This window comes from Notamacropus eugenii, chromosome 2, assembly GCF_028372415.1.
Source record: "Notamacropus eugenii isolate mMacEug1 chromosome 2, mMacEug1.pri_v2, whole genome shotgun sequence".
NCBI classification, from domain to species: Eukaryota; Metazoa; Chordata; class Mammalia; order Diprotodontia; family Macropodidae; genus Notamacropus; species Notamacropus eugenii.
This window is the reverse complement of record NC_092873.1, coordinates 304,193,528-304,218,151: the sequence shown is the minus strand read 5'-3', so window position 1 is coordinate 304,218,151 and position 24,624 is coordinate 304,193,528. Positions and strand designations below refer to the sequence as shown.

General features: G+C 42.5%; 2 protein-coding genes across 4 annotated transcripts; both read right to left on the bottom strand.

Moving 5' to 3' along the window:
- Positions 1-706: 706 nt before the first annotated feature.
- Positions 707-17,717, bottom strand: MRPS21 (mitochondrial ribosomal protein S21). The gene is made up of 3 exons (XM_072644715.1): positions 17,295-17,717; positions 16,662-16,843; positions 707-1,396 (listed from the first exon to the last, which is right to left on the bottom strand). The coding sequence occupies exons 2-3, from the start codon at positions 16,742-16,744 to the stop codon at positions 1,216-1,218; spliced, it is 264 nt and encodes an 87-aa protein (XP_072500816.1). The 5' UTR covers positions 16,745-16,843; positions 17,295-17,717; the 3' UTR covers positions 707-1,215.
- A 3,027-nt stretch (positions 17,718-20,744) lies between these two features.
- On the bottom strand, positions 20,745-24,335 carry CIART (circadian associated repressor of transcription). 3 transcript variants are annotated; one of them, XM_072644709.1, is made up of 6 exons: positions 24,184-24,335; positions 23,082-23,514; positions 22,813-22,888; positions 22,374-22,452; positions 22,129-22,243; positions 20,745-21,420 (listed from the first exon to the last, which is right to left on the bottom strand). In XM_072644709.1, the coding sequence occupies exons 2-6, from the start codon at positions 23,439-23,441 to the stop codon at positions 20,887-20,889; spliced, it is 1,164 nt and encodes a 387-aa protein (XP_072500810.1). In that variant the 5' UTR covers positions 23,442-23,514; positions 24,184-24,335; the 3' UTR covers positions 20,745-20,886. The 3 variants fall into 3 exon arrangements, with proteins under 3 accessions (XP_072500810.1, XP_072500811.1, XP_072500812.1); XM_072644710.1 differs by having other exon boundaries at positions 23,082-23,508; positions 24,184-24,298; XM_072644711.1 differs by having other exon boundaries at positions 24,070-24,185.
- Positions 24,336-24,624: the final 289 nt, after the last annotated feature.

The window sequence follows — 24,624 nt, the reverse complement described above, 5'->3', positions numbered from 1 at the left end:
AGGATGTTACTATAAATGGGAATCCTGGGGGAATAAAGTTAAAAAGATAAATGAGAAGGGCTAGAAGCCACTCAAAGCCATCCTTCCTTACCACCAGAGGGAGATGTCTGAACATCAGCAAACTATAAAGGAAGGAAGCTTGGCAGTTTGCACTGTTTATTTCCTTTTTGAAAACCTTGCAGCTACAGAAGGTTTCAGCAGGCTACAGCCTGTGCAAAAGATCAGGATGGGCTGCCCACCTTGGCCTTCCTCACCATCCCCTGCAGGGGCTGGCGCCTACTTGCCTAATATCAGCAACACAGCTATCTGGGGACCATGGCCAGAGCAAACAGACAGCAGGAGAGGAAGCAAAGCAGCTGGCTTTCCCCATAGTGGCCCGATGCCACAAGCTGTCAGTGTCACATACCCAGGAGTCCCTGCTGGGGGAAGAGAATATGGGGGTGGGGTGGAAAACTCCACTTTTGTTTCCTTGATTCACATTTCATCTTCTCATCTTTTCCACTTTTCAGCTGTTCCCCATTCATCTTTATGCCTATTATCAATAATCCCATCTCAGCCTCCTGTCTGGTCTTGCTGCTGCCCTGCTCAGCCCCATAACCCCTCCCCACCACATACCCTCACAGAACAAGAGAAAACAAGAATGAAATTAAAGTTGGATTGTCTTCCAGGAATTCCCATGGGGAAAGATTTCAGCATAATCATTTGATTGGATGCTTCAGAAGTAGAATTTATTACAATTACATGAGCCTTACTCTTCTTCATTTTAGGAAATTACTCAGGAAAGAAAAGGAATGACTTTTAAAACAACACTAGGGGACCTTTCTTATGTGTAGTCCTTAGTTTTCCTTACTGGGAACTATTAGGGGTCAAGGAATGGAATAAAAGTGTTATATTCCACTGAGTCACTTTTGAAGTCTCTGCCCCCCGGTTTCTTCAGAATGGCAAAGACACAGTCCTGTAGGGTTTTCCATTCATCAAGGAGACATTTAATGATATTTTCACTGGCAGGGGGATAAATGGGCGTGAATACCTGGTATGCATGCATGCACATATGTATCTAAATATATTGGGACTGAAAAGATGCCAAGAAAAACTAGGGCTGGGAAAAGAGGGAAGCAAATGCCCCCGTGGTTATGTTCTTAGAAGAAACCTGTGGAGACACAGCTATTGCCTACTAAGGAATTTTCATGCTGGTTCTCTTTTTCCCCACTGGCTTCAGCAACCCTGCCATGGATCCAACCGATTCTTGCGCATCAAGAAGTTAATTTTTCGTGCCATTTCCATGTTGTAGATGCGCCGACAAGTCTCATAGCTCTCCCTCTGTCGTCGGCGACATGGCTTCTCATAATATCTCCGCCGCTTGATGTCATCAATGAGCCCATCCATGGTAAGAATTCTTCATAGAGACAAAACAAATTGGTTAGATGCCTTGGACAACTCCTAACACTCCCCCAGCAATGTGTAAAACTCAGTGCTGCAACCTATGGAGAAATCCAAAGGAAGGGGAGGATAATGTTCCTGCTCTCTGGAACTATGGTCTAATTATCCCTGGGCTCTGCAAAGACCTATCCTACTACCAAGCAGTGATATAAATAGGATTATTGGTGATTTTTGTCCTCTATACCCCCAAGCTCTTAGCAAGATAGGCTAGGGGAAAATCTATTTTTTCCTTGAGCCTATGATCTATCTCCTATCTTTCCCTTCTCACTGGGCTTGGTGAAAAATGAAACACTGAATGTGAATCTCATGACAAGTTAGGCCAGCCAATAACTTTCTGTAATTCCCAGAAAGCTTCCCCTTGGAGGCACTGATCCCAATATCCATATCTGAATATCTCCCTAAACCCTTCCTCAGCTGGTGCTCTGGAGCAGTGAAGGCACCATTCTTCTGCTGCCCTCTCTAACTGGGTTGGTTTGCCTAGCCCAATTCCTAGCTCACCTTATCACTTCACTGTTATCTCATAAGTAAGGATTGAGGATTTGGGGCCTGAAACATAGAAGATGGGGTAGGACTTAGGCTGGATAAAGCAGCAGAAGTACAGACTGCCAGCCAATTCTTATCAGTGGGAAGTCCTATTTATTGATGCTATTCCACATCAACATTATAAAGTTCTGGAAAGTAGTTATTTGAACGCACAGAAGCCAGACAAAAATTCTACTAGTTAAAATTACAAATGTGAATGTATATGTGAAACCTTACCCAGTGTCTCCTGACCCACCCAAGCTCCTGCTGCTTAATTATCAAACAGAATTGGTAATTTGGAGAATCATTTTTTAATAGAGCTGGGTAAAAGTGGGGTACTTCAAACTTCCAAGATAGTGGGAAAGTGATTAACCTGAAGTAGGGAGAAAATAAACACTCAAAGGTCATGAAAGGACTTTGTCAAAGGACTTTAGACAAATTCCCCCAGGTTTATAAGGGATTCCATACATTCTCACTTGCTCAAGTAGTCTAAGAGCCTAGCTTGGGGAACTAACATTCCTTTCTACTCTAAAAAGGTCCTATCTCACAGAGATCTCACTTCACTTTTTAGATTTTCTTGAGAACCACAATCCCATTCCAATGGGACCAAGGACCCCAGGACAACAGATCTAAAGCTAGAAGAAATCTCACAGACCATCCAATACAGTCCACTCTTTTTTTAAAGGTTAGGGGGCCCCAGAAGGTTCAATGACTTGCCAGAAGTCACACATCAAAGGCAGGATCTGAATCCAAGTTCTCTGCCTCCAAGGCTAATATTCTTTCCACTGTATTATGATGCTCTCCTCTCCATAGCAGGATCTTTATTAGGGCATATGCACATTATTTAGAACCCAGAAAGATGCTGGCAGCATCATGGTGACAATTATAGTATTCATATCTCAGCATGGCATAAATTGTGTCTTGGGGGTAAGGGTGCTTCTAGAGTTGTGTTTCTCAGAGATGGGGTCTACCACTATTCAGGGTTCTCAAGTACAATACTGGGGTCCAGTGTTTTGTAAGATCAGATAGAGAGAAAGGAGTGTAAGTAATTTAAGAGAACAAACTCTTGAAGAGATTATGAAGTAACAGATCTCTAAGGTCCCCTTCAGCTCTGAAATTCTATGATTCCAGAAACCCTATCAGTGAACAGGCAGGAAGAGGAATTTGAGAGAGAATAACAGAAGAGTGTAAGAGAGAGATTACGAAAAAGTCTGTCCTCCAACACATAGGGTTATGTACTACTTTAAGGTATGCAAGTGCTTTACATTTATCTCACTGGATCATCAGACTGTAAGAAACTGTCTAATAGGTGAATGAACACATGGTACAAGGGTGAGAGAAAGAAAAGTTGAATACAATGTGGATGAGATGTGCAGATGGGATTCCCTCACAGGAAACAATTGCCTACGATTCAATTCAACTTTTATGGAACTTAAAACCTAGTAAAAGATAAGACAAAGATAACTATAATGCATAATTATACTTAATTACAGAGGCAGACCGTATAGTAGAAGAAGTATCAGATTAGGAGTCAAGAGCCTTGAATTCAAATCCCAACTCTGGTGCTGTGTGACTCTGGGCAAGTAACAAACTCTCTGGACCTCATCATAACAAAAAGGCACAAGATCATTTCCAAGGTCTTTAGCAGATTTAGCCACGTAAAGGTGTAAAGCAAAGCCCGGTGTGAAGTCTATGCAGAAATAGGTCATTAGAAGAAGTAGTGACTGAGCTGGCCTTTTGAAAATGGTTAGAAATAGAATAAGAGGAGAAGAGAGATTCTTCCAGGTCACAGACATAGGCAAGCCGAGCCAACTGTTAAATTTTCATTGGGAGCATTTACACCTGGTACATCAGTAAATGCTCCAGATCAGGGCTTGATTTATTGTTTATCTAAATTTAAGGAAGCAACAGAGGAAATGTTAATAATGCAGATTAAACTTAAAAGTGTTGTGTCTGCTTTTGGAGGAAATGTCAGTTGTTAAATATTTACCAGTACACCCTCAATGACATGGAAAAGTATGGAGTTTGAGAAACAGAGTAATTCAATTTCACTAGAAGGGTATCATACAAGATAAGGTAGGAAAGACAAACTCTTGATTGTCCTACAAAAGAAATCTGTACAAACTACACCTTTACAGTAACTAGCTGAAAAGTACATAGACTACAAAATACACACACATACACATACGTATACATACGTACATACATACATACATTTAAACAAAGGCATTTGATTTGGTAGAGGAAAACCCTGCCTTAAAGTTGTGTCTCCCATGCACATGCTGAAATTCTATAAAAGTCCTTTAAAGAAAAAACAACAGAGACACTTTGTTTGATGACCCTCTAATTCTTATTATCAAAAAAGGGCACAAAACAGGAAGCTCTATGTACACCAAGGGTGTCTGCCAATATCATAGAGAATGTCCAACGCAGGATCCAAATGGAGAAGAAATTATATAAGGATGAATCTTCTAGATGCTGTTTGCTGATGACACTGTGGTGACTGCATCAACTGGAGAATACTGAAGAGCCTCTTAAATGAGATTCATAATCCTTCAAAAATGTGTGGTATAATTATCCACACTGAAAAAATCTGGATGATGATCAATGTCTAGACTCTAGACCATGTTATGTAACTGGATGGACAACTAACCCACAGAGTCCATCCATCAGTCCATATTCTCTTGGACAGACATTGAGCTGTGCCCAGGACAGAAAAAATGTAGGCAAGCAGATTGCACTGTCTTTAGAAAACTATACAGTACTCTTATGAAACAAAGGCCCATCTTTTTAAACATCATTGAGCAAAGAGCAAAGAAGAGGCATGGTAGGTATGAGCAAGAAGCAATACGTTACCAATAAAGAAATACACAAAAGAAGTGACATCACAGATGTCAGAGAAAGACGGCTCTTAAAATAAAGGGGTCTTGGCATGGTGGCATATGCCCATAATCCTAGCTAACAAGGAGGCTGAGGCTGGGCATATCTCTTCAGTTTGGAAGTTCCGTCTGCAGGGGTGTGTGCCAACTGGGTTTCTGCATTAAATCTGGCATTAAAATGGTGAGCCACTGGGACCAGGGAAGAAGGACCACCAGTTAGGAACTAGAATACATCAAAATGCCTGCGCCAATTGGTAGTGGCACCTGACTTGTGAGTTGCCTGGGCAAGATGGGGTAACCAAAAGATGGGGTAACCCAATCTTTTTTAAAAAAGGAAAAAAAAAATGGGCTGGTCACATGGAATAGCTGATGGACAGATGACACCTTTCAGCAGCAACGCAATGTCAGAAGTACTAGAAAATGATCCCCAGCAGATTGGGTGGCCTCCCCATGGCAGGTTTATTGGAGGGCAAAGACAAGAATCTCACATAATGAAATACCATGGGTGGGCTATGATCCACCTCATCAGAAGAAGTACCCATTAAACCTTCATTTCTATCCTTCAGATCTACTGATAAAGATTAACCTGATAACCATATAAAAAAATACTGGGGAAAAGAAGTGGAGGTAGACCTCTAAAGAAGCTACTACAGTAGCATCTAACACTTGCAGTATTTCTGATGGGAGATAACTACGGTCTATGCTACAGAAGGGACAGAGAAAATATTCTGGAGAAGTATAAATTACTGGTTAGGAGGCAAATACACCACACTCCTACTGACATGCCTGCCTACAGAGGTGCTGAAGGTGCTTAAGGACTAGCCCCATGAGCTTTTCTATAAACAGATAGGAACTTGTACTGCAGATACTTGGCAACCAACGCCTGAAGGAACCAGTCACCAGTTTTAATGAATTCAGCAGATTATGTAAAAGGTGCTGAGCTGCCTGAGTGAGAAGGAGAGCAGGCTCACATATCAACACAGCCAGCTCATATAAAGTCAAATGTGTGCACAAGATACTCAATGAGCCACTAAGGGAAAGGAGGCCAAATGGGCACACTCCCAGTTCTCCCTCTTTTCATTTGCTTAATGGCCAGTCATTCAGTCAGGGCTCTCAACTCAGACTACCTCATCTGTCCCCTCCAAAAACACCCATCACAGGCACATGTACTTCTCCCCTGCAGCTCAGCTGACCAATAAGGGCCTATGGTTATATAATACATGCAGGTTTTGTGACAACACCCCCTGAAAACACATTTTGTCTAGTTATCAGTATGCTCCAAAAGTGCTAGGAATTTAGCCCATCCCTTCTCTCACTCCCTCACCTTTCTCAACCACTTTGATTACTGAGCTAACACCAAATGCCTATGTAATTAGAACACAGAACAAGTAACTAATTTTTAAAATGCCATCTATAAGACCAGAGAAACCTAAGGAGGAAAGAAACTGGCCATGGAGTTAGACATGAAGTTAAAGGGTCTTTTCAAATCTGATGCAGAACTAAAAAGGTACTTCAGAAGACAAACATATAAAGAACATGAAAAATAGAAAGAATCCCCTAAAATGTGCAAAGATGTTGAGATCCCAACATGCCAGAATACTAACTGCTAACATTACATGCTCAATACATCTTCATTATGAAAGAACCTTTAACAGGACTGATTCCATTCAATTTTTCTTGGAGGGCTTGAAATTGGTGTTAAGAGCACTCTCTGACAACCCAAGATAGAGCTGGGGGGAGAAGATTCCAAAACAAGGTTCACCTAAAGAGTGCTACCTTAAAAATAGATCTCTGTAAGAGCTTCTCCGTAAAAAACAAAAGAGAATAAGTCATTTCTTTAGCACTTTCCTTGATGCCCCAAAGACAACTGCTCTCAGTCTTTTAGCCTAAGCTTTTAAGATTATCTAAGGAAAGTAACTGCAACATTAGAAGCAGATAAAGAAGGCTACTCAGGGCTCACCATAACCAATTTTTCTTGATGTTCATGGCATATCTTCTCAAAATTAGCTGTCGTGACCAACAAAATTCCAAGATACTCTTTAAAACAAGAGATTAAATAAAAGGTAAACTAGGGTAAAGGGCCAAATGCCATTTGCCTTAACTTCTGTTTTGTCAGTAATCAGTAACAACTGACAGTTATATACCACTTCAATGCCATGGATATCTGGATTGCCACTGATCAGATAAGGAAACAGGTTGAGGGCTTTGTCCATGGTGACATGACTAATAATTGTCAGAGGTAAAAAAAAAAAAAGAAAACATCAAGCCCAAGTCTTCCCTGCCTCCAAATTCAGCATTTTGTATTTTGTCACACTGTCTCACCTATAGAGACTGAAGGGTACGAAATATCCTTGGACTCCTCCAGCCCCTCTGCTGCTTCCTGAGATTGAGGATAAAGTGGAAGGTGCCAGGATAAAGAAACAGGGAGACTAGGCAGAGTGGCAGGAATTGTCCAAATGTTATTCTATCCATCGCCAACCCCTCACTCTTTCTTCCCCATCCCTCCCAGAGTGAAGAATATTTTAAGCTAAATTTAAAACACTATAGCTGGCAGAGGAATCAGAAAAACAAATGTTATGGGTAATATGGAAATGTGTTTTACATGACCCCATATATAAAAAATCAAATTCAAACTGCTTGCCTTCTCAAAGGGGAGGGAAGGGACACAAGAGAATTTGGAATGCAAAATTTTAAGGAATGATTGTTAAAAAAAAATTTACATGTAATTAGAAAATATTTAATGAAATACATAAAAATAATGTAAAAAAGAAAAATGTTCATTAAATGGAAATTAGATCAGAGAGAAGCAGGAAGGTGGTTAAAAAAAATAAGAGGACTGCCCTATTCATCATTAAATGATACTTTATAATCATACTTCATATTTCAATTAGGAAGTCCTGAGATAACAATCAAGAGTACAAGAAATGTGTGTGCCCCCCAAACCCATCTTGGCTTCATGCTTTTTACATATCTGACTATCAGTAAAGAGATCAGAAACACACTACAACGGGTTGGAGATGAATAATTTTCCACAAGGAATATGGCTCCTCTCAAGTGACAGAAGTATAAAGAACAGGAAGTTCCATTGCAAGGTAAAATGATTACCGATTATATGGAAAAATCCTAGTAACGCCTCTAACTTCTCCAACTTCAGGCCACCAGGGGTCAGGGTCACCTGAGGACAAGGCAGATTCAATCCAACCACTATTCACCAAGAACAGCGGATTGTTGTTGGTGCTGTTCCGTTGTTTTTCAATCATATTTCAGTTGTATCTGATTCCTCTTGACCCCATTTGTAGTTTCCTTGGCAAAGATTCTGGAAGGGTTTGCCATTTCCTTCTCCAGCTCATTTTACAGATGATGAACAGAGGCAAACACGGTTAAGTGACTTGCCCAGGGTCACACAGCTACTAAGTGTCTCAGGCTAGATTTGAACTCAAGAAGATGAGTATCCCTGACTCTAGGCAAGATAGAATGTAATGGATACAGTAACGATCCAAACAAAGTGCCCTTGAAAAATTTTTGGAAGGAAAGAATACTTTCTGCTGAGGGGATCATGAGGAGGACAAACTAACTTAGAGTCAACTTCTAGTCAATCTGATTATGACAATTCTACGCAACAAATAAGCCTGTACAACAAACTGTTTTCTCTGGTCTTTTATCTAATATGTCACTCCCCATAACAAAGGTAACTCCCACTCCCAAGTTCTACAAACAGGAAAGTCTTAACAATATCTTTGTTATAACAAAATATATTACAAAAAAACTATTTGGAGTTTTTCTGGAATGGGGATTAGTCAATTAACATTTAATAAGCATCTACCAAGTGCAAGGCCCCAAGGACACAAATGCAAAAACACAATACTTTGTATCCAGGAAACTTCCATTTTACTAAGAAGATACAATGTATATATAAATATATACAAATTTTGAGGGTGGGGAACACTTTAACAATTGGAGGAATAATCAGAGAAGGCTTGATAGACGAGATGGTCCATAAGTTAATAAATTTTGGAAGATAAGGGTTCAAAGGGGTAGAGATGAGGTAAGAGTAAGGGAGAGGAAGAGAAGAAAAGGGAGGAAGGAAGAGAGGAAAGGGGAGAAGAGAGGGGGAAGGGAGAGGAAGAGAGGGAGAGGGAGAAAGAGAGGGAGGAAGGGGGAGAGAGAAACAGACAGACAGGGAGAGAGAGGCAGACAGACAGAGAAAGACTGAGTTAAGTTAGTTTCAGGTAGGGAGGATGGTCCAAACAAATGCATAGAGGCAGGAGATGGAATATTGAATTCTGGAAACATCTAAAAGTCCCATCTGGCTGAAACTTTAAAGTATGTGAAGTGAAGAAATATGAGAAAAAGTTGGAAAAGTAGGCTTGAAGGCAGATTGTATAGGGCTTTAAATGCCAGGCTGTTTGTATTTGATTTTAGCAGCAACAGGGAGTCAATAATGACTTTTCAACAGAAAAGTTACAGAATTAGCCCTCTGCCTTAGGAAGATTAGCTGAATAGATAAACAGGATAAAATTCAAAGCAAGGAGATCAATTAGTACACTGTTACAACAATCCAAGAAAAAGGTAACAAGGGCTTAAACTATGTTTGCAGCTGAGTGAAAGAAGGGGACAGATATGAACAGCTAAAATCTGTAAGATTTGTGTGTGCTAGTCCTTCGTTGCCAAAGAAGGCCATGCCATCAGAGAAATGATGACATGACTTGCACTTGACTTAGTTTTGAGTGAGGGAGGGCTATGCAGGTCACCAGCCTCCCTTCTCCTCCAGAGTCATCTGAATCCAGAGACCAGATATTCATCAGGATGACTGGAGATGACCCAGGATGTAAGATTTAGCAACTAACTGAATGAAGTAGAGGGAGAGGAAGGAAATCAAGAGGAAAGGCTCAATCAACTAATACATATATTAAGCACTTACTACAAACCTAGTACATGGAAGGATGGTAATGCCATCTACAGAAATAGAAAAATTTAAAGAAGGAAAGAACTAAAGGGAAAAATTCCATTTAGGAAATCTGGAGTTTCAGATGCTAGTGGGACATCAAGCTGGATTAGGTTTAAAAGGCTTAAAAGTCTTAAGCCTAGAGTTCAGAAGAAAGATTAGTTCCAGATGCACTAATCTGGAAATCATCTGCATAGATGAGAAATGAAACCACAGAAGATCACTGAGGGAGAGACTGAAAATGAAAATAAAGATCCAGAACAGAGCCTCAAGAGACACCCATGCTTAAAAGGGAGCAAATGCTGGATGATAAGCCTGCAAAAGAGACTGAAAAGGAGGTTGTCAGGTAAGTAGAACTAGGATAGGTAGTGTGCTGGAAGTCAAAGAAGGAGGATTTCCAGGAGTGAGCACTCAGAACTTGCACCCAAGGCTGATAATGAACTTGGCTCTCAGTCACGGAACCATCATTTCTCTTCTTCGTCACAAGCCTGTAAACAGTGTGACGAGCCAACTGTGCCTTAAAAATTTTTTACATCAATTCCCTCGTTTTTAAAACTTTAATTTTTTTTTCAATGAGTGTGTGGATCACAGAAAAATGTGGCGAGTCCTAGGGGAACAGAGATCATCCTACTTATCTCCTAAGGATCCTGTATGTGGGCCAAGAACCAACAGTTAGAACTGAATATGGAACAACTGACTGGTTTAAGATGGGAAAAGGAGTACAACAAGGTTGTATATTTTTACCTTATTTATCTAACTTATACGTAGAATACATCTTGCAAAATGACAGGCTAGATGTAAGTAAAAGGTTAGAATTAAGGTGGCTGAGAGAAAGAAACATCAACAATCCTAGATATATAGAGGACACTACTCTGATGGAAGAAAGTGAAGAGGAATTAAGATGCCTCTTGATGAGAGTGAAAGAGGAGCTGGCCTGAAGATGAACATCAATAAACTAAGACCTTAGCAACTCCATTCCTGACAGAGGAAGAAGAAATGGAAGCAGTGTTGAGATTTTATATTCTTCAGTTCAAATATCACTGCAGATAGCTGCAGCCATGAAATTAAAAGACACTTCCTCCTTGGAAGGAAAGCTACAGCAAATCTGAACAACATACTAAAAAGCAGAGACATCATCTTGCTGACAATGGTGTGAATCATCAAAGCTATGGTTTTTCCAGTAAAGTATGGCTGTGAGAGTTGGACTATAAGTAAAGCTGAGCGCTGCAAAATCAAGACTTTTGAATTGTGGTGCTAGAGAAAACTTTTGAGAACCCCTTGGACAGCAAGAACGAATCAGTCAGTACTTAAAGAAATTAATTCAGGCTATTCACTATAAAGCCAATACTGAAGCTTAAATATTTGGCCACATAATGAAAAGATGCAGCTCACTGGAAAAGACCCTTCTGTTAGGAAAGACTGAAGGCAAAAGGAGAACGGGATGACAGAGAAAGAGATGGATAGTGTCATGGAAACAATGAACATGAATACAGATAGACTTTAAGAGAAAGTGGAGGACAGCAGAGCCTGTGGTAATGTGATCTGCTGGGTAAGTGCTGGTGCAAGGGAGTGTGCCAGTGCAGGGATGTGCACACACACTCCCAACACAGCAAATGTTAGGTAACCCTGATTGGTGGACATTCTAACAAGGAGATAGGTTAATAGTTCTCAGCTCTTTGCTATTACTCCATCATTAGGTGGGAGAACTAGCTGGACTAAAGATTTTGTAAAGGGGAGTAAAATATAATAAGTCTGGAAAGACAGGCAAGAGCTAGGTTGTGAAGGGCTTAAAATGCCAAAGAAAAGATTTTGTATTTTATCCTAGAGGCAATAGGGAGCCACTAGAACTTATTAAAGGGAGTGTCCACATCACACCTGTGCTTTAGGAATATCACTTCAGTATCTGTGTGAATGACAGACCAAAGTGAAGTGAGTCTCTGAGACCAGGAGTTCAATTAGAAGGTTACTGCAATTATAAAGGGAGAGGTGAGGACCAGAATAACAGTAGTGGGCTGTAAAACAGAGAAGGGGACAGAGCCAAGAAGTGCTGTGGAGGTGGAATTGAGACTTGGTGATTAAGTGAATAGGTATAGCATGGGAGACAGGAATCAAGGTGACAACTTTCAAACTTAAGCGAATAGAAACATAGCAGTACCGCAACAGAAATAAGGAAATTTGGAAGTGGAGTTGGTTTGAGGAGAAAGATGAGTTCTGTTTTAAATATGTTGAATTTGAGATGCTATGTGACTCCTAAGTCAAAATGATCAAAAAGCAGTTGGTGAGGCAGGGCTAGAGCTTAAGAAAGAGGCCATGGCTAGTTATATAGATCTGGAGTCATCTGTGTTGGAATGATGAAGTTACAGAGAGAAAAGTATAGAGAAGAGAGTCCAGGAAAGAACCCTGAATCTAACTATCCTGGAGGCAATAAGGAATTTGGTTTTTGTTGTTTTTCAGTTGCATCTGACTCTCCATGACCCCATTTGGGGTTTTCTCGGGAAAGATACTGGATAGTGGTTTGCCATTTCCTTTTCCAGCTCATTTGACAGATGAGGAAACTTGAGGCAAATAGTGTAAAGTGACTTGCTCAGAGACATAGCTAGTAAGTATCTGAGGCCACATTTGAACTCAGGTCCTCCTGACTCCAGGGCTGGCACTCTATCCACTGCGTGTGTGTGTTCGTCCTTCATTGCCAAAGAAGACCATGCCATCAGAGAAATAATGACATGCCTTGCACTTGACTTTGAGTGAGGGAGGGCTGTGCAGGTCACCAGCCTCACTTCTCCTCCACAGCCACCTGAATCCAGTGACCAGATATTCATCAGGATGACTGGAGATGACCCAAGATGAGGCAATTGGGGTTAAGTGACTTGCCCAAAGTCACACAGCTAGTGAATGTCAAGTGTCTGAGGTGAGATTTGAACTCAGGTCCTCCTGACTCCTGCACTGGTGTTCTATCCACTGCAGCACCTAGCTGTAGGGAGTGGAAGACAACAATAGTTATGGGGTAGGATATGGATGCTTTCCAGCAAAGTCAATTAAGAAGGAGCACAATAAAACTCAAGAGAGAAACCTAGTAAGCACAAGGTAGTCAACAGTGTCAATGCTACAGAGAGAGCAAGAAGGATAAGAATGGAGAAAAGACCACTGAATAAAGCTGTTTAGAAAGAAAGCAATTTCACTAAAATGAGATGAAGTCACTCTTATAACTCAGTGTACTTAGAAGCTCATAAATCACAACCTCTCTGCTGACCTCTAACCTTGTATCTTCCAATTGCCTTTCAGACATCTCTAATAAGATGTCCTGAATGATGTCCAATAGGTATCACCATATCCATAACTACACTCATTCCTGTTAAATCTTCCCACACTCCTTACTTCCCTATCACTGTAGAGGGCAACACCAACCTCCCAGGCCCTCAGGATCACAAGCTAGAGGTCTGTCCTCCATTTCCTTGGCTGTTGCCAAGGTCAATCAATTTCACTTTTACAATGATCCCTTCTCTCCTCTGACCCTGCCACCTCTCTACCGCAGGCCTTCATCTATTCCCATTTGTACTACTACAGCAGTCTGCTGGAAGGTCAGCCTGCCTCAAGTTTCTCCCCATTCCAATCTATCCTCCACTCAGCTACCAATGACATTCCTAAAGCACAAGTCCATATCACTCTCCTACTCAGTAAACTCCAGGAGTTCCCTATTACCCCCAGAATAAAATACCAAATCCTCTATTTGGTATCCAAAGCCCTTCAAAACCTAGCCCCGCTTACTTTTCAAGTCTTCTTAAACCTTTCTCATAAATACATTCTCTTCATTCCAGTGACATATCCCTCCACTAGATTCATTTTCTCTGGCTGCCACTCATGCCTGGAAAGGCTCTCCCTCCTCAATTCTGAGTACTGACTTCCCTAGCTTAAGACCCAACTAAAACCCCATCTTCTATGGGAAGTTTTTCCTAATCCCTCTTAATTCTAGTGCCTTCCTTTGTTTAATTATTTCCTATTTATCCTACATATAGCTTGTTTGTATATATTTCTTTGCTAACTGTCTCCCCCATTAGCTTGTAAGCTCCTTTAGGTCAGGGACTTTCTTTGGACTCTTTCTGTCTTCTCAGTGCTTAGCCCAGTGCGTGGCACCCAGTAGGCATTTGTAAATGTTTACTAACAGTTCCTTGTACCTGTAATGCCATTTCTCCCAAACCCTTAACCTTGATGAGTTTATTTTTCAAAGTTCAGAGCAAACTCATTTCTCCCAAGTTGAACAAGTCAATGAATCTCACCTTTTAGGTATGACCCAGGTAGGAGCAAAAGGGAGTGAGGCAGCAGGACATCTGACCAATCATTTGCTATAAATAAGCTTCCCTTCAACAGATGTCTCACTACAAAGAGGGCAAGGGATAGCAATAAAAAGTGTGTTAAAAGACATATCCATAGTCCTCAACTGCTTCATGAAAACATACATTAATCTTCTCTCATTTTCATAGCCTCTGGTAATACTTTTGTCAATGCCATCCTCTTTTTTCTCCATTGTTACATTTCTCTTGCTGTCACCCTCCAACCTGGCACTCCCTCCTTCTCCAGTTCTAACTCCCTATTTTTTTTTATTCTGAGCTTAACACCAAATGAGTATTTCCATATACATAGGAGAACAAAAAGAGAAATGTACATGAAACCAAAAATCTCTGTGATGTGTAGCTTATTTTTCTTTAAAAATATAAACTCAACATGTAACTTTCAAAGCTTCCCTACCTGTTTGTGATTCCTTCTGGCTCTGTTTTTCTCTTTTGTGCATTTAAGAAAAAGTCACTGACCCTCTTTTTGGGGAGGAGGAGGGGGGACAATGCTGTCCCTATATTCCTCTCCCTCTGACCAGACTCCCTCATTTGGGGGAAAAAAGGTAAAAAATCCTCTTCCAAATACAAATCTCCCTTTCTGAAAGGGAGAGTCCAAGAAACTCTCTAATATTTAAACACTATCATATAAGAATTCTTAACTGGAGATCTGGGGAATAAGCATAGTATAGTTTTAAGGACCTGGAACCTGGACTTGAGAGCCAGAAGATCTGAATTCAAGCTCCAACTCTGCCACTTACTAGCTATGAGCAAGTCACTTCAATCCTCGTATTTTCTTCATCTATAAAAGGGAGCTGAATGAGATAATCTTTAAGACTTTTTTTTCAAGCTCTAACATTCTATAATTATGTAAGTACTACTGAATGCTTTTCTGTTTGAGATAAGAAAGCAGTTTTAATCAGAATTATGGAAAGCAATCCACCAGAAGGCAAAAGACCTGGCTTTACTCCACTCTTTGCTCCTTCTAGTCACCAGCTTCACAGTGTTGAGCAGATTCCCTATCCCTGGTCTTGGGCATCATTTAAGCTAACATTCATTTGATCGTATAAAATGGATATAATGTCAGATAACTATATTAAAGTCTATTCCAGCTCCAAAACTTAAGATTTTATGACTAGTATAGCAGAAGTTGTTCAAAATGCTTTAGTCATAAACACTATATAAACATAAGCATTTATTAACAGATCCAAGTCGTCATGTCTGTCATTTAAGACTTTTCATCAGTTGCCCCTATACTTATCCAATTTTATTCTCAATGCCACCAAAGGCCTTCCACTTATTAATCTAACTTCACCACCTCCCATTTCATTCCCACCTCTTTACTTTGGTCTGTTGTGTCTCTTTACTTCAACCTCAAATGTCTGCCCATATCCTTTACTAATGACAATGCCTATTTTTATAGCACCTCAATGTCTGCAAACTGCTTTCCTCACTTATCTTCATTTTACATATTAGGAAATCAAATCTCTTTGGTGAAGTGACTTGCCTTTGGTCAAACAACTAGGAGGCGTCTGGGCAGGATCTGAATGCAGGTCCTGCCTGACTGGAAGTCCAATCTTATCTTTTATACCAGGCTCACTTACCTTAAGACCCACGTTAAGATTTATCATCTTTAAAAAAACAGAACAAAAAAACCTCTCCATGACTAATTTCACCTTTTATTAATCACTTCCTTGGCATTTAGGGATATATTTAGAAACTAATATTGGTGCAGCTAGGTGGTGCAGCAGATAGAGGATGAATACATTCCCCGCCCCCCCTTCTCAAAATCACTCTTCAAAACACAGTTCAGATGTGATCTTCTATAAGAGGCCTTTCCTGATTCTCCCCAGATATTAATGTTCTCCCTTTTCAAATTACTTTTAAATTTGTATTTGTTTACAATGCTATGTCTTCCCCAGCAGAAAGTTACCTTTTTTTCAGGTCTGATTTTGTTTTTGTATGTCCAAGCATCTAGGTGCTTAATAAAAATGTTGGATTATTAGTATGAATAATATTTCTTCATGGAGTGTTTAAGAATTAAGAATATATGTTGTTTTAATTGTTGAAGTGCATATACCATCTTGTCAATAGGAACTCCTTCCACTAAAGCAGATCACACATCAGCAGTTAAGCTACTTGCCCATGGTAACACAACAAGCAAGCATCAGAGGCCAGATTTGGAAAGGAATCTTCCTGACTCCAAGTCAGGCAGAGTACCCACTAAGACAGGCCATGCCATTCATATTCTCAAACTGTTTTTTAAGGTTATGTCTTAATTCTCCAATTACACTGTAAGATCCATGAGGCCAGAATCGCATGTCTGAGTTATTTTATATCACATACAACTGGGCTGTACTTAAAACCAATAAACATTATTCACAGCTGAACTCTGGATGAACTTTTCCTCAACCTCTTTAGGATCAGGGGTACTGATCCTAACAGGGGTTAGAAATTATCCAGATACGTGTTAGGGTCAAAGAAAAGACTCCTACTGTATCCTCAAGTTTCCGATAAACTGAGAGCGGTTACTGATCTCCCCGCAGTTACCTGTTCAGGGTCCTGTATGCACCTTCCACATTCCCTTCCTGCACCATCACAGTCCTGGCAAGGAACTTCAGGTGATTTGCCATGATCTTGGGACAAAGTTGTCTTTGTAAGGATAGGAGTTTTCGACTAAAGCAGCTGAAGAGTGGGTGTGTGGGGCGGGGGCGGGGAGAGACGACGGCCAGCTAGAGAAATGGAAATGAAATCCAGTCAATGTTCCTGAGGCCTTTGGGGGGCTGGAATAGACGGAAAGGGTAACAAAAGTAAAGGCACAATCACACGAGGAGCGAAAAGCGTTCTAAACATGGGTGTCTGCGGGCTGGGCCGGAGCACGTGGGGGCCCGCCTGTGCCGGGGAACGCCGGAGACCTGAGCTCTTTAAAGACTCAGAGTTCGGCCGAGCTTAGTAACCGGGCAACAAGAGAAAAGCGGAAGAAATGGGTTTCCGCGGGCACGGAATTTCACCCCCGGCCCAAACGCGCACTTGGGATCGCTCCGGGAGCCCGCCCTCCTCCCTGGACCCGGTCTGCTTTTGTAAGGGGAAAGGGAGGGGCTCTCGGGGCCCCCTTCGTGCTCCCCATCTTTTTCCAACCCAGACCCATAACTCCTCAACCCGCGTCCTCAGGGACTGACTGACCTCTAGCCTGCGTCGCAACCGGAAGCGGAAACTGGAATTCCCCTAGCAGAGTGAGACGGAAGAAACGAACCTGCGGGAGCGCGAGGGGCCAGGAGCGGGGCGGGGCTGCGCACGCGCACGCGCACACGCGCCTGGCGAAACCATGGCAACCTTCTGGTACCGCGGTCTCTGAGGCCCTAGCCCACCGAGAGCGCAGAAGAAATGTCGCCCTTGGCCTGCGGCCCTGGCCTAGTCCTGGCCCGCGTCTTCAAGAAGGCTACCTGCCCTCTCTACTGTCTCTCCCCATTTCTTTGCCCCTTTCAAGGGAGATGACAGGACCAGGGAAGGAGGAGGGACCTCCTCTGTCACCCTCCTTAGCCACAGGAGCCAGAGATCAAGACTAATGGTGCCTGCCCTGCCCCCAACTTCTGTAGAGCATTTATTAGGCGCCCAATTTGTGTGCCAGGGTTGCAAGGACAAAGAAACAGGTCGTCTTTCAAGGACTGCAGTGTAATAGGCCCACGATGAGCCTGTTCTCGGCAATTTTCCCAAAACAGGGATATTTTGAACCAAATAATCAGTTCTGACAGTTTTCTTTTCCCCTTCCATCTGACTTCTAGTTCTTGGACAATCTTCGGGTTCCTCCTCCTCCCTCTCTCTTCCCCCCTTCCCCCAACAAAACTTTCCCTCTATGACATTCAAACTCCACCTCTACATATCCAGCACAGGTTACTGGGTCACAAAGGGGCCCTCCAAAGTCAATGGAAGAAGGGAAGATAAAAAAGAAAATTCCCTCCCTAAAGCAACCACTTAATTACAAGGATTATTATCTCGCCCAAGGCATAAACACAATGTACCTACTAAGGCAGAGATCTGTACTGCACAGATGTAGACAAACATACCAGGGGTGTCTCAAGATGGCTAATGGTGGAAGCAAAATGGCCAAGTTCCTCCACTATTCTAGCAAGAATTTTTAAAAAATACCATCAGGGCAGAGTAATGATTTTTCTAAAAATCCAAAGAGAAACTACAGTTAAGTTCATTTTTGCCAGCCCAGGTTCATAAAAACAGCCAGCGTATTATGGATACAAAGGAAAGGTCAGTACAGAAAGGCTCTGCCTATGTGCTCATCTCACAGAAGCCTTCCATTTCAGGGACCAGGAAGGAGCAAGCCAAGAAATCCTGGAGCTTGAAGCTATGTACTAGACACAAAGAGATGAGACGTCAGGACAGGGTCTTAGCCAGGACTCCTGGCCCGCTGTTGTGTTAACTTAGAACCCCAAACTAGGACTCAGAAACAGAAACCTGCAGAGATCAGATCACTCCAGCCCTGTGTGGCAGGATGGCCAGTGCTCTATGAACATAGCACTCATAAGCCTAAGTAACACAGATAAGAACCAGAGAAAGCCCTACAAATTCCAAAAGTTACCAGAGCCTGGAGCAAAGTAACAATTCAGGAAAGGAAAGCTGGAATAATGAGTATCTCTAAGAAAACACTAACCCTAGACAAACATGCCAGAAAGAACATACACAAATTTTGACTCTCCAAAGAAAGCCAGGCCCCAAACACAAAGAGATCCCAATAAGTGTTAATGAACACTTATTGGACATTTACTCTTCAAGGTATCATGCTAGCTACTAAAGACTTTATGATATATGACAGATCTTGTCCAGGCAAGTCTTATACATAAAAAAGATAAATAATAAAAGATAGTGCCAAGTGCCATCTTGGGGCTATTAATGACAACTAGGTAATACAGTAGAAAAGGCTGGACTTGAAGTCAAGATAGATTCTGGTTTTAGTTTCACCATGTTACCTGGACAAGTCATTTCTTTGTAATTGGTTCCTTCAGCTATAAAATACCAACATTGAATTAGATGAACTTAAAAGTCCCTTACAGTTCTAAAATAATGTACTTTTATTTGAGTTTCAGGGGAAGGGAAGATAACCTACTATCAGCAGTCAGAAATGTGGGATCAGCATTTAGCAAAAAGATCAGATAAAGATCTGAGATTCATCTGAGCAGAGGTGAGAGTTGAAAGTATAAAAGTGAGTATCTGAGGTGATTTAGAAAATGAGCCTTGAGATGTCCCTATTTTGGGGAGAAGGGAGGAGAATCATGAAACAAAACAAGAATCATCAGAGAGCTAAGAACCAAACTATCACCACCTTGTAGATGTCAAGAAGTTAAAACTGTATTAAATTAAAAATGAATGAAAAGAAGTGGTCAATAGAAATGGAATAGTAGCAATAAAGAAAAATAATTTTTTTAAAAAGTTATTGAATGAACAAGCTTGATTAAAGGATTTCTGAGGTCTTTTCCAACTCCATGAATCTATGAGGACACCACCTTGCCTGAAAGGGTAGAGAGAGAGTAAAGGGTAAGAGTCTTCCTGCCTTCCAAGAAAAGCAATCCTTGAGCCCCTTGGCTCAGGCAGAGAGGGAGGAGCAAATGAAAGCAAACTGAAAATCCAGGAAAGACAAAGAGGGAATAACAGGATGGACCAAGGTATCCCAAGGTAAAGAGGAATGGAAAAAAACCCCACCATTCTCAGAGAGGATGAGGCATTCTTATTCTGCCCTTGATTTTCAATCGAATAGTTGTTAGTCATCTACAACAAAGAGAAGATAGACAAGAAGGGCAGGAGGAATGTTTACCCAGGGTAGCCTTCAACAGGAGGCCAAACCTGATATAAGAACTCAGGGTAAGAAAAGTAGACGTATAGTTGTTCATAACTACATTTCTGCTTCTAAGTTGAAAGGGATCATAAGCTAGGTGGTTCAATAGAAAGAGTGCTGAGCCTGGAGTCAGGAAAACCTGACTTCAAATTGGGCCTCAGACATTCCTTAAGCTGTGTGACCCTGAGCAAGTCACTTAACCTCTGTTTGCCTTAATCCACTGGAGAAGGAAATGGCAAATCACTGCAGTGTCTTTGTCAAGAAAACCTCACGGACAGCACTGGTATAATCAGGTCCATGGGGTCACCAAGTGTTGGACACAACTGAACAAAATAGGGATCCTCTCTCTCTTCCCACATCTAGCACTTAAAGTCCATGTCCGAGGGAACCCCAGCCCTGACAACTGAAGATTACACACACACACACACACACACACACACACACACACACGCACTCCAAAACATCAACAGCCTGCTGTAAAATGGCCAGCCCACAGTACAAGCTGCTGTTGATCTGGGTCAGTGGAGGACAACAAAAATAAATTAGAAACAAACCAAACTGTGAAACACAATTTAACTGAGAATTGTCCCAAGAAGATGCCTCTGAAGGGAGTGGTAATATAGAAAGAAGTACCTCAACCTAAACTCTTGTTGCTTCTACTTTCCAGTTAAGAATTAAAGGTTGGTTGGAGGTAGTGTGTGTGTGTGCGCATGTATGTTCAGTAAGGAACCTTTGCACAAGGTAGCAAAGAAAGGTACAAGGATGTTCTGCCTCCTCAAATGAACAAATAATTTAGGCGTAAAATTACTTTAATCAGAGAGGGTTTCTCAGCACAAATATACACACTTCAAGAAAATGAAATAAAAAACACACATAAAATAGAAACCAGACCAGAGAGGATAGTCCTATAGTTGGGATGGGGAGAATGGGACATCAGCAGAAATGAAGGGCCTGTTTCTCATCCATTCTAGTTGTCTTCTCTCTGGTCACAGTGGGTAAACAGGGTGAGGATGGAGTATTGCTCCATTCTGAGGTCAGCGGGATGGACGCTAGAGAAACTGGCAAACTGTAGCAACGAGGCCCTTCTTCAGAGAGATTCTTAGCACCATCACAGACAACAGGAGATGCTGTAGGATCAGGGACAGGAGTAGTAGGTGCTGAATATGGAAAAGATTGTGCTCCATGCTGAAGGAAGAGGATAACCCCAAAGCTGGCCCCAGGACTCAAAAGACCATGGCTGAAGGCAGATGAGCCAAGGGAACTGAGAGGTGGATTGCAAATGGGGGATGTGTGGATCCATGTCAAGTTCATGGCTGGCCATTCTGGGAGTAGTTGGGGCAACTCTTGTTCTTGAGAATGCAACTTCTTTTTTCCTTGATCCTGGAGTCTTAGCTGAATCTGCTTTATCTCCTTTCTGGGAAGATCAGCTGAGGGACCAGTTGGGTAGGTCTGGCTGCTGGCCAAACGCTGTGAATCAGAAGGATTGAGGAGAAAGTAGTAAGTGACTAAGCCATAAAGAGCTGATTTTTCTCTGGAGATGGAAAGAGGCAACAGGAGACCCTAAAGCTAGGTCCCCAACTCTCTAAAGGGCAACATAGCTTCCCCAACCTCCCACCCCCATCAAAAAATTTAGATATGGAAGGAACTTCACTAATCCAAGCCCCTCATTTTACAGACGAGGAAAGTGAGACCCAAAGAAGTTAAGATGGCTTGTCCACGGTCACACAGAGTGATAAACCAAATTTTTGCAATCTAAGTCTTATTTTTAAATGTACTATGTAATCATACTATTTAAAGGAATTCTGTGGTAAATTCACTTATTTTAATTAAAACCACAACCCTTAATCTGATCTTAAGCAAAATCAGATTAGAGGAAAAAAAGAATATCTTATCTTTTTGTCAGGACTTCTGACCAGGGAAAAGACCCTTTCTATCTACTACCTACTCAAGAGACAAGATCAGCAGTTATAGTGGGAAGGAGAAGAATGAACATCAGAAAACTTCCCAGTGGTAAATATCAACCAATGTATAAAGTACGGGTAAGGACGCAAAGAAGCAACTCTCTTCCTGAAGATGCTTGTATCAATAAGGAAAGGTTCAGGGATAAAAAGGAAAACAGGGACCCCACTCTACGTACAGTCCTCCCATCCTAGCCTATAGCTTTTAAGTTCTCACCTTGGATAGAAACCTGTGCTTCCCATCCTCTGAAGGCAACTTCTGGGAAGCTACGTGAGGGAACCAGGTCTTTAACATACCCTCTACTTGTAGCAAGGTCCCTAGGTAACGCTCACTGCAAAGGCAAAAAGAAAAAAATAAAGGAGAGCGCATTTGGAGATTTCAGAAGTAGAAGGAAAAAGAAAACAATAGGGAGACATCTCATTTTTATTTGGGTCAGAGAAAGAAAAAGCAGGGCAACTTACCCCATTTCAGGCTTCTGTAGGACACCTACAATACGCTGAATCCTATCCATTGCCACACTCTGTTGAAAACTGCTTAAACCTAAATGTAAATGAGAGAGAGGCAAAGAGATACTAAAGGTTAAAAAACTCCAGGCTAGAGGAGAAGAAGGGAATATATTTCTGGTTTGTTGGGAGAAAATAAGGAAGGAGAAAAGGGGGGGGGGAGCATTTCCATTCATAACAAAGCCTTTAGAGGACTAAGAAATTCAGGCTTCCAGGCCTTTAAACTAGTGAAGCTAAAGTACTTAAGGATAGGATGGGGTAGGGTTACTTTCAGGTATTGCAATTATTGCAGCAACAAAAAGGAAGAAGTCACACTAGCCTAATTTCATTCTAGCAAAGATGGATACAGCCTGAATGAGTTACACAGTGGAACAGATGGACAAAAGTAGATAATCACCTCTCTCGTAGCGGCCCATCTTCAGTCCATTCAACAGGTGTGTGAGGGGGCGAATGAATCCTTGGAGTTCTTTACACTACAAAGAAAAAGATCAGAGATTGTAAGCACACCCTGCCACAATACAAATTCTTCTTTCAAATCTAGGGGCTATGACCTAAGGTAGTCAGTAACACAACCCAGGTAGAATCACTAAATCACTTTAGAACATACACAAATAATAGGCCTTCAGTTTTACCAGTCGTCCCCCGCCCCTTTTTTTTTTTTTTTACCTTCTGGGCAAAGAGTCGATCTCCTTCTGTACCAGGGTTTGGACAGGTCTCCTCCTCACTATCTCTTGATCTTTTCATTCCTGAACCTGCCACGGAAGAAGTTAAACCAGGTCCTTCTAGGCAAGATGGAGCCTGAAGTCCACTGGAACTCAGGGGGCGTCGGCAACATCGAAGAGGACCCAGTCGTTGACTTCCCCTCTGCCAAACAGTCTCAGACCTGAGCCCATGAGCTCCCCTGCACTCCCCCTCACTATCTGAGGGAAAGCCAAAGTCGCTGAGGGCACTGTCCACCCCCGAGGGGGAAGAGGACGAAGAAAGGGGGGAAGAGGAGCAGAAGGAAACACTAGATGGAGACTCCATGCTTCCAAGAACGCTGGGGATGGACGTTAGTGTTGAATCGGGAGCAGAAGCTGTAGTGCATCTGAACCTGCAACTTAAGAACAAAGCAACAGTCTGCATCTCAGGTCTGGGGAATCGATAGAGTGAAATAGGGTGAAAGAAACAGAATTAGGACACAGCTCCTCCCCCCCCAACTCAAAATTATCCGTGAGGCAACAGAAAAGTCACCCTGTCATCCACGCTAGACAGGGCTGGGAGTGACTCAAAAGCTCCCGCGTAGAAGCCGCCTACAAAACGATGGAAGCTTCTCTATCCTTTTTCCAAAGTCAAAAGGAAAATCTTTGATCAGATCCACTCCCACATTCTGTCCTCCCATGTCTCCTGGGGCTGTCACTCCTACTCCAACTCTTGGTCAAGTCTGTGCCAGCCTCGCCAGGTGCAGACCAGGGGCAGGGCAGTGTAAGCAGCTGTGATCCGAAGACCTGTGCTCAGTGCCTTCCACTCACCACCCTCCTCTTCCTCCTCCTCCTCCTCCTCCTCCTCCCCTCCCCCACGGCGGTCCTTCCGAAGTAAAAGGAGGGTCAAGACTAGCCTCCGGCCCCCCCCCCTACCGTAAATCTCTTCCAAAATCGGGATTCTTATCACTGACCTCTTCAGTCCGTCTCAGCCTCCTAACGCATCCCCACCCAGTGTCATCTGATTGCTCCCTTTCCGTCCAAGACCACCCCAAAACAGTCTGTTCTAGGGCCCGCGAGTTACTCACCAAGCCGCCAGCTCAGTCCCAGACTCTCACTAGCGCACCTGGTCCACTCTTCCCTCCTCCGCCTCTCCTTAGCCAGGTCCCGCCCCTACCCCCATCCCGACACGTGCGGCTCCGCACGTGCCTTCCCCTGCGCACCGGATTGCTATCCTCCTATTGGCCGGAGAGCCGGGAACACGTGACTTCTGTTCTCCGGCTCATGACGACATCCATTGTTCATTGGATAAACTTACAGGGGCTTGGCCAATGGAGGAACGGCCCGGCGTCAATTGGCCTGGAGAGACTAACACCGTGCTCCGCCCCTACATGCGGCTCAGAAAGAGGACCCGGTGGCCGAAAAGGGAGGGGGGAATAGGAAACACCGAAAAAGAGGACAGGGAGGAGTTGGACTGGCTAAACCTAGGTGGGGAGGTGAGGGGCCCGAGAGTCTCTGCGTGTGTGGAG